The 16,290-nt window shown below is 39.6% G+C and overlaps 1 protein-coding gene across 2 annotated transcripts in view; it reads left to right on the forward strand.

The window, feature by feature from the left end:
- LOC139160180 (16 kDa beta-galactoside-binding lectin-like) overlaps window positions 1-14,500 on the forward strand; it is a 79,667-nt gene extending 65,167 nt beyond the window's left edge. The window contains exons 1-4 of one of the 2 annotated variants that reach the window (XM_070737799.1): window positions 5,588-5,692; window positions 9,750-9,829; window positions 11,637-11,808; window positions 14,275-14,500. In XM_070737799.1, coding sequence (XP_070593900.1) covers window positions 9,753-9,829; window positions 11,637-11,808; window positions 14,275-14,424 — 399 coding nt within the window. In that variant the 5' untranslated portion in view covers window positions 5,588-5,692; window positions 9,750-9,752 and the 3' untranslated portion in view covers window positions 14,425-14,500. Of the gene's footprint in view, window positions 1-5,587; window positions 5,693-9,749; window positions 9,830-11,636; window positions 11,809-14,274 lie in introns of those variants that run through there. The other variant, XM_070737800.1, reaches the window with a different exon arrangement.
- Window positions 14,501-16,290: the final 1,790 nt, after the last annotated feature.

Here is a 16,290-nt window from a genome sequence, read left to right on the forward strand (position 1 = left end):
CCACTTAATTATTACAATTATAAGTGTCTCAACTTTCTCAGGGAGAATAAAAGAAAGTTGAAAAAGAACAGAGCAATCAGCTGCCCCAGGCAACTTTGGAAGCAGCTAGGCCCCCCAGGGATTGCTTTAAGCATCAGGTTCTTCATTTCAGTCATTATATTGTCATTAGTGCAGGTGTCAAAGGAAATTACTGCAGTCGGAATCAATCCCTGGGGAATGTCAGTTTGAGAGCACAGATGCAGAATGAGGATCCTTATTATTTTTTAAAGGCCTTAAAACACCTCATTGGTGTCTGCTCAACTTTTGTTAATATAGTTTGTTAATGTAGGTAATGCAGCTGAACAATCAGGCTTACATAATCATAAAAAATATAGTGATGGATCTCTGGAAAGACAGGTATTTAGTTCCCCTTGGAGCCACTCAAGATCTGCCTAGGAAATCTATGGATGCTCAATTGTGCCTCCTGCTGATGTACTCCAGAAAGTGCACCACAAGGCAAACATCCTTTTGCTAGAGTAAAATACAACAATCATAAACAGAAAATACTGAGAGTCACAATGGATTTATCTCTTCGAGGTTTCATGCAATTCCAGAAAGAATTGAGCCATTTCTGATAGCACCTCCAAAAATGCCTGTAAAACTGTAATTTTTTTAAACTAAATCACATTAAATTTTCATCCTGCTCTTGCTGCTTTTTGGAATTCATCCCTCACTACCACAAGAAAACCAGAAAAAAGTTTAGTTTTAGCCTGAACATTAACCCTTTGCCTTGTCTGCAAGAAGTATAAATCCTTCCATTCACCACCATCCAGTCAGAGCTGAAGAAGCTTCTTGGATGACAAGCGAAACGTCTTCAAAAGAAAAAGCAGAAAGTCTAGTTGTCTCTTGAAAAAGGCACCTTTGGGACAACCATGACCTGGATGACTGAGAATCTCCACAGACATTTAGCCTAAGCTGTAGACAGTGAATGGCTGCAATTTTTTTTACTACCACACTATGGTGGTAGTAATGTGGCTTATTTTGTGGGTGTGGCTTGCTGGCCATGTGACCAGGTGGGAGTGGCTTGAGGGATATGTGACCAGGGGGGTGGCTTAAAGGTCATGTGACTGGCTTAAAGGGGGGCAAAACCTGATGTCACTCACGGCAAGGGTTTGGTTAGGGTTAGGGTGCCTGGCCTCTCCTCGCCTCAAAGAAATACATTTTCCCCATCTATTTACTATTACTGAACATCCAAAATATACTATTTAATTCTATATATATATGCCACATGTTTACAAACATATTAAACACAGGCACACAAAAATATACATTATCTACTATATAAAGTGCATGTGTATAATTTTATTTTATATTTTATTTTTATTTGGCTTCATGCTGTCTGCTGCCAACATTTTTAGATACAGTAAACATATCGGTCTTTTCTCGTCTCCCACTGTAGTCACAGTGAAGGCAATCGCTACATTTAGGTATGTATATGGTATATTGTTTTTGAGATGTTATGAGCCTCCCCCGAGTCCTCGGAGAGAGGCAGCATACAAATCCAATTAATAATAATAATAATAATAATAATAATAATAATAATAATAATAATAATTATTATTATTATTATTATTATTATTATTACTATTATTATTATTATTATTATTATTTATTAGATTTGTATGCCGCCCCTCTCTGAAGACTTGGGGTGGCTCACAACAATAATAAACAGTCTACAAATCCAATATCTAAAAAACAATTTAAAAACAATAAGTAATAATAAGTTATAAAATAATAATAAATAATAAGTTATAAAACCATTAATTCAAACCCTAACAACACAATAATTAATCCAGCATGCATACTAAACATTCATACAATTTGACTATTATTGTTGTTGGTTCATGGCCCCCAGGCCTGTCAGCAAAGCCAGGTCTTCATGGTCTTACAGAAGGCCAATAGGGTGGGAGCAGTACAGACATCAGGGGGGAGTTGATTCCATAGAGCCAGGGCAGCAACAGAGAAGGCCCTCCTCTGTGGTCCCGCCAGCCTGCAACTATTTCTTCAGTGAACTTAAAGTTCTGGACAGAAATGAAAAAAAAAATCCCTATGCTTTCAGCAGGGGCGAAATGCTCCCGGTTTGCACATGCCTGTTGGTCGTCAGAAGGCAGGTCACGGAGGGACTGCGAGGCCCCACCCACCCAAAAAACAATAATAAACAATACAAATGCATGAAAGACATTAACAAATCATTCCATTAACTGTTTGCTTTGCATTTCTGTAGCATCAGCATAACCATTTCAATGCATTGTTATCCAACCATCTTTACATAATATTTACACGAATCTCTTATAACTGCTAATTTCTAATTATTTATATACAGTGGTACCTCTACTTAAGAACTTAATTCGTTCCATGACCAGGTTCTTAAGTAGAAAAGTTTGTAAGTAGAAGCAATTTTTCCCATAAGAATCAATGTAAAAGCAAATAAGGTGTGCAAACCCATTAGGAAAGAAATAAAAGCTCAGAATTTGGGTAGGAGGAAGAGGGAGACAGTCGCTTCTGAAGGAAGAAGGTAAGGTGAGGGGAATCTGAAAAATCCAAATCTTTAAGGCTTTTTTAAAAAAAGAGGGACTCTGAGACAGCGAGGAGGAGCATGTGCCTCCCATACACCCGGTGCAAGGCTGCCTCCCATACACTGTACCAGACAGAGAAACCCAGGGGGAATGGCAGGAAACTGTCCAGGCCTTCGTGCCATTCTCAAGTTTCCTGGGAATTTTTTCCAGGCTCGGGTTCTTAAGTAGAAAATGGTTCTTAAGAAGAGGCAAAAAAATCTTGAACACCCGGTTCTTAACTAGAAAAGTTCTTAAGTAGAGGCATTCTTAGGTAGAGGTACCACCGTACATATTTATTTATTATCATTCTTGTTTTCAAGCCATGGTGTAAAAGTATTTCCTTTGCTCGTACTGCAAATCTATAGTAAGCCTAATTTATGCACAATCAACTATTGTCTCTGTAGGGGGGGGGGGTTCATTCTTCCATGTTTGTGCAAGTGCTAACCTGGCAACTGTTAATATATGTGTTATAAAGTAGTAGTTCGTTTTTGTATGTTGTCTCCCAATTCCTAGAACGTAAGTTTCCAGCTTTACTTCTAATTTATCCAGTTGCTAATCTTGTTCCAAGTTTTCTTAATTACTGATCATAGGTGGCAATATGTTCCGTGATCAGTTTCCATTTAGGTTCTTTTACCCTCTGCACATGAAAGAGAACCCAAATGGTGACATCCGGGTGGGTGGGCAGAGCCTCGTGCTCCCTTCATGACTGGCTCTCCGAAAACAGACAGGCACGAGCAAACTGGGAGCATTTCATCCCTGGATTGCAAACATTGCAGCATCCCCATAATCATTTGACCAAAATCTGGGTGCTTGGCAAAATACAACTAATGTATTTACAAAAGTTTCAGTGTTCGGGGCTCATGGAATTGTCCTTTTGCAACCCTTTGAACTGGCTTCTGATGAACAAAACAATTTAATGACAGCATGATTCACTTATCAACCATGACAAAAAAGACCACAAAACTGGGCTCAACTTACTGAACAACTTCATTGCTTAGCAAATGTGGTTGCCAAATATGATTGTAAGTCGAGGACCACCTGGGCTTTATTTATGAGATTTGCCTCCTGTTTTATTTAACAGCTCTCCTATAAAACACAACACAAAAATAATATAATCATTAAAATAGGAAGTCCAGTCTAAGTGGCTGCTACATTCAAAAGTAAAAGCTACCAGCTAAAATTTGTTTGATAGGGTAGGGACAAAGAAGGGCTACCAAAATTTTTACTACCACACTGTGGGTGCAACTTATTCAGGACGCCCTGCATTTTCTTTCAATATCTTTCAGTGCAAATTGGGTGCTCTGGGGTGCAGCTCCATTTTCGCTACCCCACTTTGTTCCCCCCCATCTGGGAAATAGCCCACTCCTGTGTAGGGACATAATAATAATATAATAGAATACTTATTCTAGAATAGAATAATAGAATAGAATAGGTAAGAATTACTGCAACATAATAATAACTTGCTGGTTTGCTTCTGTAAGAAATGCACGATCGGCGGATTAAACCGCCGGTCGAAATTACCTGCGGAGCCGGGGGACGCTGCCGGCAGCTCTTCGGAGCTCTGTACTTCCGGGTTCCTTTGGAGCCCGGGAGTTCGGCTTCTGGCAGTGCGCCAGGAAAGCGCACTGCCTGCTGGTCCGGGGGAGGTCCGAGATCGCCCTATTTAAGGGCGATCCGGATAGAACCTCCCCCTTGCTTTGGTGAACTTCGAAGTGAACACCCGCCCACCCTCCGCTATTATCAGTGTGTCCTGAGGAGGTTGCCTCGGGGCCAAATAGGAATTTTTTGCGGCCTCCCCTTTAGAGGTGGCCGTTTTTTCGCCTATTCCACACTGGCGGTGCAGACTGGATTGATTAGGGGGTGCGGCGCACTTAGATATCGGTATAGGCCTCCCTTTGGTCACTGGGGTTTGGCAGGTTAGGGGCGGAAATGGGCAATTAGAAGCAACTACATATGCTCCTTTGAGCATCCTTAAAGGGTGATGGACCACCTCTCTCCAGGAACTAGAGGTTGGAACAACTTCGGGGATTGGAGAGAGGATGTCCATGGGAATCATCGGATCCAATTTCCCACGGGGATTGGAGGGTGAACTCCTCCCACACGACAAAGGGGCGTAGCTTGGATCCAGGTGAAGGTGGTACCTTCACCTGGTTCAGCAAGGAGTTTTTGCCCAATGTTGCCAAGGAATTTTCTGGTAGGAATTTCCACCCCGTTACTTTTGGCCTCTGCAGGTCCTTAGTTCGTTTTGATTTAAATATTTAAATTGATGTATGCAAATTTATTTAAATTTATGTTAATTTAATAAAAATGACCCTTATTTAATCCACAATATGTTTCAGCGTCTTTACTCCGCTTCCGGGGGGTAATTGCTTTGCTAAGAATTGGAACTGCCATTTGCTCTTATCCAGGGGTTGATTGCACTTACCGCTGCTACTGGGGTTGTGCAGAACAAGCCAGCATGTCTAGTTTAGGTTTCAGTGCAAACTCGGAATTAACACTGATTTAAATAAAGGTCAGTTGTGTGCACTGTGGAAAGATACGGTAGCTATAAGAATAGTCATTGAGTCCCTGCTCAAAAATATCACTGAAAAACATGTGGGTCACATCTATTTTCTTTTTTAACGGCTTCACTTCCTTGTTCTGCACTTGACTTGTATCTGCCCTTATGTCAGGCATAAAAGACCAGGAATATATGTGAAGTCCAATTAAACTGATTTATCATTAATCATGCCTATGCATCAACTAATAGGGAGCACTATCTTGGCATTAAATAAGAATCAATAAAATTCAACAGCAGTTGGACTTTGTCCGTATATGGGTACTTACTGATTGTAAGTTGACTCCTTTTCTGACTCCACCCAGGCTCCATCACTCCTTCTTCCACACCTTGTCTGCCAATGACACAAACCATTAAGCCGTATGGTATAATGAGTTCAGTTTTTCAAGGATCAGCCCATTTTCTCCTGATTATCTATGGATGTATACCTGATTGGCTGGGGAAATGGCAATGCCCCTTCAAGCCAATATTTTAAAATTTAGACAGGGACACACCTTGATCATTCTAGCCCTCTTCTGAGAACTGAATCATCAAACAATCAGTAAGTTTTTCTTTAACTAGGCCGATAGGCTGTTGGGTATAAGAGACTGTGAGTACTTAGTAAGCTTTCCTTCCCTTAATATATTTGTATAACGATAGGATAGATCGCATGCATTTGATATTATACCAGGGGGCCTGGAGATCATATGTTCTTGAGTCAAAGTTTCATGATTATTCAGATTTCAGGGGCATAGAAAATAATAGCTTTTTGTAGCTCATTATAAGAATTCATTTTTAAAAAATTATAATGTATTATTTTAGGATGATGTGGTAGTAAAATCTCCTTATTAAATAGCTAAAAATCCTACTAGAAAAATACAAATAATTGATATTCTCTTAGTGGTAGGTGTATTTTAAGGACACTTCAAGCATAATGTAATAAACCATATTGTTTAACTAACTTGTACTTTGTACATAATGCGTAGGAAAAAACCATGGTTCACAAACCATAATAGTCTTAATAATTATCACCATATTGGTGATACTGTCCTTGGGATTCGAAATTAAGAACTTTGCACGCTAAAGTTACATCTGGGTGTTTTTGCAAGTTGAGTGAAATAAATGAGTTGATAGATCTTGCCAGACATTCTTGCAGTTGGCAGAGGTGTCTGTCATGAAAGGACAGCAAAATGTTCATTCATTATTGGAATAATTGAGTCAATAGTTGACTCAACCAGCCAGCCCTGGATGTTATAATATTTGGGATGATTTAAGTGCTAATGGTCTCATTTCCCTCAGGGCAAAATATCTGACCTAACCCAGCTCAAATTTACTTTTGTGTTTAAGATGCATTCCCCCATATCAATGATGTTTTTCTAAGTCATTAACTCATACCCAGCATCTGCCTCCTAGTTGGAATGAAGATTGTCCATGTGAAGGGTAACCTTATCTGAAGATAAATATTTAATCCTGCTGTTCTGTTCGAGTCTGTGCAACACGAAATCGAAGTTTGAGACCCTGTAAAAAATTTTCCCTGCATTTCTGAAACTTGAAATTTTATGACTTTTCATCATTTCAGGGGTTCTCTCTATGAGAATTTTTTTTGGGGGGTGGGGGGCTTAGTTTTTGCTGGGCAAAAAAGGTCACATTTGTACTGTTTACGAGTCTGTGTGACTTGCACCGAAAATTCTTTATTTTAAGTGCTTATATTTGGTCAATTTGAAATCTTTTTTATTTCAATTTTTCTTTCATTGTGTGCATATATGTTCAACCTAGTTTCCAAGGGAAAGACGTTTTCAAATTGACCAAATATAAGCACTTAAAATAAAGAATTTTCGGTGCGAATCACAGAGACTCGTAAACAGTACAAGTGTATAGTAGTTTTGAACAGAGCAACAGGGTTAAGACTTCTAAAAGATGTGGCTCTAACTAGGATTCCCATAACTGGGCTATAAAATTCTTGATGGACAATAGATGATAGCAAGGAGTTAGATGATCATTAAGCAATCCTACTCAAACATACTTTGCATGACATGTAAGAGATTCCAGAATTTTCAAACTGAGTAGTCCTTTTGTCTAGTGGTTGCACAAGGCTGTATTGGCATATATTAACAAACTTGACCTTGTAGGTATAACTCTGAATTTCAAGCTTCAATAACTTCAAAGACCAAGCTAAACATTTCTTGAAACAAGGTCTATTGTGTGAGAAACCTTGGTGATGATGAGTAGTGTCAAAGAACATTGAACAAATTGCTGGTTTACTTATTAACTATTTGGAGATAAGGTTTATTACAAAGACCATCTGGAGATAAGGTTAATTGCAAAGTCCAAATAGGAGTTGGAATCTTACCCAGATAGGCAAATTTCACTCCTCAAATTTCAAATTAATCCAATTCACACATTTACAAAGATTAGATTCCCTTGGTTGGGTTTACTGCTTGATGCATGAATTCATTATAATTACAAGGTTTTCAAAAAACCATGGGTAATAAAACATGCTTATTATTATGGGTAGTCCTCACTTAACAACCACAAGTGAACCCAATATTTCTGCTGCTAAGCGAGAACAGTTGAGTTGTGCCCCGTTTTACAATCTTCCTTGCCACAGTTGTTAAGTAAATCACTGTGGTTCTTACAATAGTAACACAGTTGCAAACTGAATCTGGTTTTCACATTGACTTTGTCTCTCAGAAGTTCACAAAAAGTAATCACGTGACCCCCACACATTGCAACTGTCATAAATATTAGTCACTTGCCAAGTGTCCAAATTTTGATCTCATGATTATGGGGATACTGCAATAGTTGCGTGAAGAACAAACGTAAGTCAATTTTTAAGTGCCGTTGTAAATTCAGTCACCAAACAAACTGTTGTAAGTCAAGGACTACCTGTACGGTACATACTTCACACATTACACAAGTACTAGTATACAGTATGGTACAATACATTATATAGCTGTAGAGATTATGGATGTAATCTGGCTTCATACATTACCAAGGCAGGGGTGTCAAACTTGATTTCAAAGAGGGCCACATCAGGGTTGTTTGACCTCAGGAGGCTGGGATGGGTGGGGCCAGAGTCGTTGTGGCCTACTCGACATCACTTATGTCAGGGGTGCTTGTGGTGGCCCAAGCGTTCTGCCAGTGAAAACAGGCTCCCAAGCTATGTTTCTGGCTGTGAAGGCCTCCTGCTATTTTCTGTGGGCAAAAACAGAGCTCGGGAGGGCCACACTGTGGGCAGAGCCCTTCACTGTTTCCAAGATGAGATCTAATGGCCAAATCTAAGCACCTTGAGGGCCAAATCTGGCCTTCGGTGTCATGGCACCAGACCAGGGTATCTATGAGACCGCCTTCTGCCGCACAAATCCCAGCGACCGGTTAGGTCCCACAGAGTGGGCCTTCTCCGGGTCCTGTCAACAAAACAATGTCGCTTGGCGGGGCCCAAGGGAAAAGCTTTCTCTGTGGTGGCCCCGGCCCTCTGGAATCAACTCCCCCCAGAGATTAGAATTGCCCCCACCCTCCTTGCCTTTCGTAAGCTCCTTAAAACCCACCTCTGCCATCAGGCATGGGGGAATTGAGATATTCTTTCCCCCTAGGCCTTTACAATTTATGCATGGTATGTTTGTTTGTATGGATGTTTAGTTTTATAATAAGGGTTTTTTAGTTGTTTTTAGTATTGGATTTACATGATGTTTTTTATTACTGTTGTTAGCCGCCCTGAGTCTACGGAGAGGGGTGGCATACAAATCCAATAATAATAATAATAATAATAATAATAATAATAATAATAATAATAATAATAATAATAATAGCTTGATTTGGAGACTTTGGTCTCTACATATTATAATGTAGAATGTATTAGTGCTGTGGGAATTAGGGAGAGGCTGCTGCATAAGGGAAGTAGAGATGTAGCCATAACAAATTCCTTCTAGATTCTCAAGGTTATCCTTTGTTCGACACCTGCCTGGAAGCTGATGGGAGTACCAGACATGTTGGCAGATGGAAACTGGTCAACATGGTAAACTTGTGGGCATGGGAACAAGGGAATGAACTTTAAACTGGGTAGAGAAACCCACAGGTCTTCAGATTTGGGTTTCTCACAGATATGCCAACATGGCTCTGCTAATAAATTGGAACTTTGAGGAGCACTATGCCTCGGACTCTGATACAATTTTGGATGCTATTTGGAACCTGATACATGGGCCTTGAGTTTGACACCCTTGTGCTAAGCTATGAATTGTTGAATAGGTGGGATTCGGGTATTTCAGTAATATAGTGAAGAATCTGAAAGTTTGAAAGTTTACATGGGCCTTTCACTTTCATTAAGGCCATTCTGAACCTAAGGATCTGGGGATGAGGCAAGGAACATTGCACCATTATTTGTATGACATGATTTTGACATCATGAAATTTAGCAGATCTATCAATGCTCAGCATTTGTTGACAGTTCTTGTAACAAAATCTGGGTGGAGATGTCCCAACACAACTGAAGATAGGCAGGGGATTTCTTGGTAGAGGATTCGTAGTGGAGAATGTGTCCTATCCCATTGAGTTTGTAGGGATCGTTTTGGTCTTAAAAGCCATGGCCATCACAACAGAAACACTTGTTCATTTCTCTTTCAGATCATGAGAATCTTCGACTTGTCATTGAAACCTGGTGACTGCATCAAATTGAAGGTGAAAATACATCATGGGGCCAAGAGGTCTGTATTTTGGCTTTAGGATTTAGGCAGATCTGAAATGACATTAGGTCCTTTCTGGCTATGGTCAGATTTAAAAGTTTTCCTTCTCCACTTCTATTGCTCATATAAATATCATTCATGCAGTGTTTCCATTGGCACTCAGATTAAGAAATTCAATTTGTGAACAGAATATCCTAAAATAACCAACAAATGATATGAAATGACTTTGAAATGATTGAAGTTGGATTCTAACACCTTGACAGGCAACATGGTTTGCTGGTGTGGAGTTGGATAATGAGCCACCTTCAAATTGTTTTCAACACTGCAGCCTTTTTTAATATCCCCAGAGTTCCCCAAAATCATTTTTGTCTTACAAATCCTTGTAAGCGTGGTGGTGGGTAAGAGAATGTGGCTGTGATGAGCAAATAATGTGACTGGGTTCTTTGGTGGAGGAACCACAATAGCAGTGGTGAAATCTACTTACCTTCCCTAACAGTTCGGAAGCGCATGCTTCGCGTGCCCGCATGCTTTTTCACCTGTGCTCCACTCACGCACATGCTTTGTCACCCTCCGCGCATGCGCAGAATGCTTTGTGCATGCACAGAGGGTTAAAATCAAGAAAATGGCAATGTCCAGGCAGGTTGGAGGAGCCTTGCACTGCCACCACTACCAGTTGTCCAAACCACCAGCCACCACCGCTATCAGTACACCCGGACTGGTAACATTTTACCCCTGCACAATACTGTACTCACAACATTGGTCTATCTTCATCAGGATGCTACCCAGTAAATTAATTTTGGCCCTTCCACTGCAATAAACGCTGAAATTTCTGAAGTTGGCTTAAGAAAACAGCTAGTAGTACAGTGTTTCTCAACTTGAATAATTTTAAGAGTGGGTTTCCTATCAATGATTCTCAACCCTGTCTAAAATCTCTATTCAGCATCCCCAGTGGGCATTCTTTCAGTTTTAGGTCAGAGCTTCAGTCCCAATATTTTCCTTTGGTTTTGCAATTAAGAAGTTGGTTCAATGTAGGCTTGATGCGAGGAGGCTGGGGAGGAACACGGGCCACTCCTGGAGTCTGGGGAAGGCTCAGTGTCAGAAGCAGAGATCCAGTCCAGGATATCTGGGAGGTTTGTTCTGGCACCAGAGCCTCCAGAGACTAACATAAGTGAGGCAGAGGAACAGGGAGAGCCTGTTCCAAAAAGCGCATGTGCAGAGCTGCCAGAAGGCAAGAACAGTTACAGATGAAAAGGACTACTTGGGAGTAAGGCTTGGAGATGATTGCCCCTCTCCCATAGGATATAAAAGTGGAGTAAACTGATATGCTCATTACAGGACGCAACGTGGTTCAATTCTGATCGGTGTAACTCAGCATTTCAGTTCATTTGGCCTTGCAAAGCTCCTGGCCAATTAGGTCTATGGCAGCATGTCAAGAGAGATAAAGGTTGGTGCTTATCAGCCTTCTTCCAAAAGCTTTGGTAGACTACTGTAAGGGTTAATTAACATGATTTGGGACTTATTACAACTGGGAATGAACATAATACACAGCCAGTGAAATAAAAAGAATTTTGGGGGGGACTACATTTGTGTTTTGTGATTTATCATGAAGCCTAGGTCAGAACAGAGTCAACCCCAAGGCTTGCCTTCCCTAAATGAATGGGAAAGGAAAGGAATAGAGAAAGAACTAATCAAACCTTTTCATGGACAAAGTCCAGACTGAGCATCAACCCAACCTTGCTGCCAAATCGCTGAAGATGAGACTGCAATTTTTCAAATTGACTGTAAAAAAACCCCCTTGTGTTTAACATGTCTCCCTCCCCTTTGCCAGTTTTTCCATCAACTTAGGTCGGGATGATTCCAATCTGGCCATTCACTTCAACGTTCGCTTTGAAGCCCATGGAGATGTCAAGAAGATTGTGTGCAATTCCAGATCGAATGGCCAGTGGGGTGCGGAGGTTCGGCCATCAATATTCCCGTTCCAGGAAGGAGCTGATACCAAGGTCAGGAAGAACATTTAAGGCACTGAAGTGTCAATTCAAAAGATGTAGGATCTCTTTAAAAAAAAATGTGGCTGGGCATTAGACAGTTATCCTGTCTCTGAACCTGATCTTCCTGACTTGCTCCACGTGCAATGCCACCAGGAGCACCATATTGGAAGGAATGTTAACTGCTGCTACCAATTCACTTTCTCAATTACTTTTTTTCTCCTAAGCTAGTGAGGACTCTCAGGTTGCATCCACTGCTTAGATTAAAATGAAATATGCAGAAAAAAAACTCTCTCCACAGAACCGGTCCCTGTTGCCCAAAAGATTGAGGGCCGCTGTCTTAGCATGTTATATGAACCAGAATATTAAGATGGTTTGTTCATGTATTTGCATCAGAGGTGGGTTGTTCCCAGTTCGTACTGCTTTTATAGACCTGGTAGTGGGAATTTCCTCCCATTCGCTGAACTGGGAGTGATTGCCAGCTGGCCACACTCCTGAACTAGCTCCAGTTTGTTTTTGGCTTCTGAGCACTGCGCATAGGCATGCGTGCACACAGCACATGTGCAGCCACATGACATGGGAGGAAGCGAACCGGCATTGAGGTAAGTCAGAACCCACCCAATTTGCTTATCTATGCTCAAGCAAGCTTGTTAGTTATGGCGATATGCTCAACACAGCTTTGCACGAACTTATCCAAGAAGTTTCTTTGGCTCTTTAGCATATTATCAGATAAATTTAATAAAGACAAAATATACTCAATTGTGCATATAGTAACAGCTGCCAGAATACTGTATGCTCAAAACTGGAAATTGAATAGAATACCAACTGAGAGAGAAGTACTTAAGAAGACAATGGATTGTGCAGAAATGAATAGATTGATAATGAAAATTAAAGATAAGATGGACTCAGAATTTTACAAAGTTTGGGTGAAATTTTATGAATGGTTTGAAAAAAGAATACAGATAAAGATTTCACTATTTAATTTACTATGAATGGGATGGAAGGAAATGAGAAATGTGATTGTTGAAACCCAGGTGACATAAATAGATAAAGGAGGCAGCATTAGACAAATAGCATACTGTATACCTAAAGTTAAAATATAATAGAATAAATATGGAAATAAGGATTTAAGATTATGACTATAAAGGGTAAAAATTGAGAAAGGTTTTTTCAGTTTGTCATTTAATAGAATTAGAATTATCCATTTAGGGAAGGACTTAGAGGGCATAGGAAGAAGTAGGAAAGGAGAGAAAGGAGAGTGGAAGTGGAGGAAAATGGGAAAGAAAGGAGGAGGAGGAAAAGGAGAGGGTAATAGAAAAGAGGAGAGAAGATATAAGAAGGTAAGTAGCAGAGGTGGAATAGCCACCTTAGATAGAAAGAAGGCAGTGAGGAAAGCAAACATGGGGACTGAATAGCAGAAATTAAAATCTGGAGTGTAATTTAGATTATTGTATTATTGTTTATAGGATATGTTATACACATATGCATTGGTATTGAAAGTATATGTGATGTTATATATGTCTTTAATGTGGATTTTTGTTTAAAAAAAAGAATCACTGCGTGTGTTTAGTTAGTAACACAGTTGTGAAGTAAATCTGGCTTCCCCATTAATGTTCTTTATCAGAAGCTTACAAAAAGTGATCACATGACCCTTGGACACTGCAACCATCATAAATATGAGCCAGTTGCCAAGCGTCCACATTTTAATCATATAAACACGGGGATGCTTCAATGGTCGTTAAGTGTGAAAGACGACCATAGGTTACTTTTTTTCCAGTGCTATTGTAACTCTGGTTTCTAAACAAATGGTTGTAAGTCAAAGATTATCTATATATTTATTACTATAACTGGAGCGATGAATGAACTATGTATTTGGTCATCCATAGACAAAAATGTGTATATATTTCAAATACAGTGATACCTCATCTTACAAACTTAATTGGTTCCAGGATGAGGTTCTTAAGGTGAAAAGTTTGTAAGACGAAACAATGTTTCCCATAGGAATCAATGGAAAAGCAATTAATGCGTGCAAGCCCAAAATTCACCTCTTTTGCCAGCCGAAGCACCCGTTTTTGCGCTGCTTGGATTTTCCTGAGGCTCCCCTCCATGGGAAATCCTACCTCCGGACTTCTGTGGTTTTGCAATGCTGTAGGTGAATCCCAGCAGTGTAAAAACGGGTGATCCGCTGGCAACAGAAATCCGGAAGTGGGGCATCCCAGTGGCGGCGGTGGGTTTGTAAGGTGAAAATAGTTTGTAAGAAGAGGCAAAAAAATCTTAAACACCAGGTTTGTATCTCGAAAAGTTTGTATGATGAGCCGTTTGTAAGATGAGGTATCACTATATATGAAGGGGTGGTTGCTCTGGCTCCAAACCTAACTCACCTTTATTTAGGCTATAATTATTGATGGGTGGGGGGAAGAAGCTGGATTTTCACGTTCTGTAGCTCATCAAGGAATTAACTTGATGGCCTGTTCTTAACAGATCTGTCTCTGCTACCAATCTGGGGAGATAAAGGTGAAGACCGATGGACAGGAAATCAGCTTCCCCAATCGTCTTGGTCTGAATTCTGCCCAGTACTTCTCAGTGGATGGAGACGTCACCATTGCGTCTTTCAAGCCTTTCAAATGTTGATGAAACATAGTCTTGCTTCCACCCTGTGGATTTCCCCAAATACGATTTGAAAAAGGCGAATAAATAAGTCATCTGACTTCTAAGTTTCTTTTTTTACTCCTTTTCAAATAATAATATAAAAGAAATAACGCATTAATATAATTATTGCAAAAATGCATACATTGTCAAAAAGAAAAAAAATGCTTTTAAAAAGTGCGGGGAAATACAGTAGAAAAAACATAAAAGGTATGTATCATAACAAAATTATTACTCTAAATATACATACTTATCTAATTCCAATATTCAAGTCTATAGTCTATATTTCTAATATATACCTACTTATATATGTTCGTGTATACACATATATCTATCTGTATGTATGTGGGGTGTATGTGTGTGTCTCTGTGTGTGTATGTTGGTTTGTTCTCTGTTGAATCCTGGTAAGGGTATGTCTAACTGATGAGAGCATAACTAGCTCAATATAGATCTATACTAGGCTCCCTTCCTTTTCACATATCAGCAAAAACATGTAAGTCTCCCCTCCCCTCGCTCTCTCTCTATACGCGTGCGAGCACGTGCTCACACACAGACACATTTTCTAATTATGAAAAGGAAGGGAGACAAGTGTTTGCCCTAGGACAAGGACAAAAGCACCAGCCTGAAGATGATGAGTGGGACCTCATCGAAACATTGCCAGAAATCTCTGAAACTTACAGGGGAAGAAACCTGAATATGCCAAGATCTTCACACAGCTTTTATTATAGTATAATAAATTCCGGAGATCGTGTTGTCTATCATTTGTTCATCTATCAATCTATCTCTATCTCTATTTCTCTCTGACGGTCGGTCGGTCTGTATGTATATATAATAATAGCAATATTACTTAGACTTATATACCGCTTTAGAGTGCTTGACAGCCTTCTCTAACCAGTGTAGAGAGTCAGCATATTGCCCCCAACCATCTGGGTCCTCATTTTATTGACTTTAGAAGGATGGAAGGCTGAGTCAACCTTGAGCCTGGTGAGATTTGAACTGCCAATTTGCAGTCAGCTGGTAGTCAGCAGAACTAAACTATAATATCTATAGCTTACTGTGTTTTATATAAATGAATTCCATATTTCATATATTTATCTAATACAAGATCTACATATACAGTCAATGCACTCAATAAGAAGTAGGTGCAATCAAGTCTTTGTTGCATTGAGTTAATGGGGGTCATATATTCTTTTCGATATTGTAAAATCAGTCTTTTGGCCATAGTAAGGGCAATCAGAATTCATTTACATTATCTAGTTGTCAAATCCCATGCACCACATATATAGCTCAAGAGAAAGCTGAAATATGTTATTTCTTTATTTGTATCTTGCCTTTATTATTTGTAGAAACAACTTCAGCAGTGAACAGATTTTACATATCTTCCTCCTCCTATTTGGCCCAAAGTCACCCAGCTGATTTTGATGGCAAAGATGGCTGATTTTGATGCAATCAAACTTAGCCAATAAAGAATTCTATTCTATTCTATTCTATTCTATTCCATTCCATTCTATGGTGGGATTTGAACTTAGAGTCTCCTGCTTTCTAGCCTGGTACCTTAACCTTAATCATTTTTTGTCACTCATTCAAATTTATATAACCCACCACTTTTCCCACAAACCTAGCAAGTTTAGAACATTGTAAAAAAAGAAGTTTGAAAGGAGCATAATCCTTATTACTTCTGCAACAAAAAAAAAAATGCAGTGCTGACAATCCTTTTTATATATATCAAACAAAGTTCAACAAAATTCAATAAATAAATTTTGTTCTATAAGTCATACGTTAGGACTCACTGACACTCTTTTACAGGTATCATCAACTTACTGTCACAACTAGAGCCAAAATCTCGGTCAT

This window comes from Erythrolamprus reginae, chromosome 2 (assembly GCF_031021105.1).
Source record: "Erythrolamprus reginae isolate rEryReg1 chromosome 2, rEryReg1.hap1, whole genome shotgun sequence".
In the NCBI taxonomy this organism is placed as follows: domain Eukaryota; kingdom Metazoa; phylum Chordata; class Lepidosauria; order Squamata; family Dipsadidae; genus Erythrolamprus; species Erythrolamprus reginae.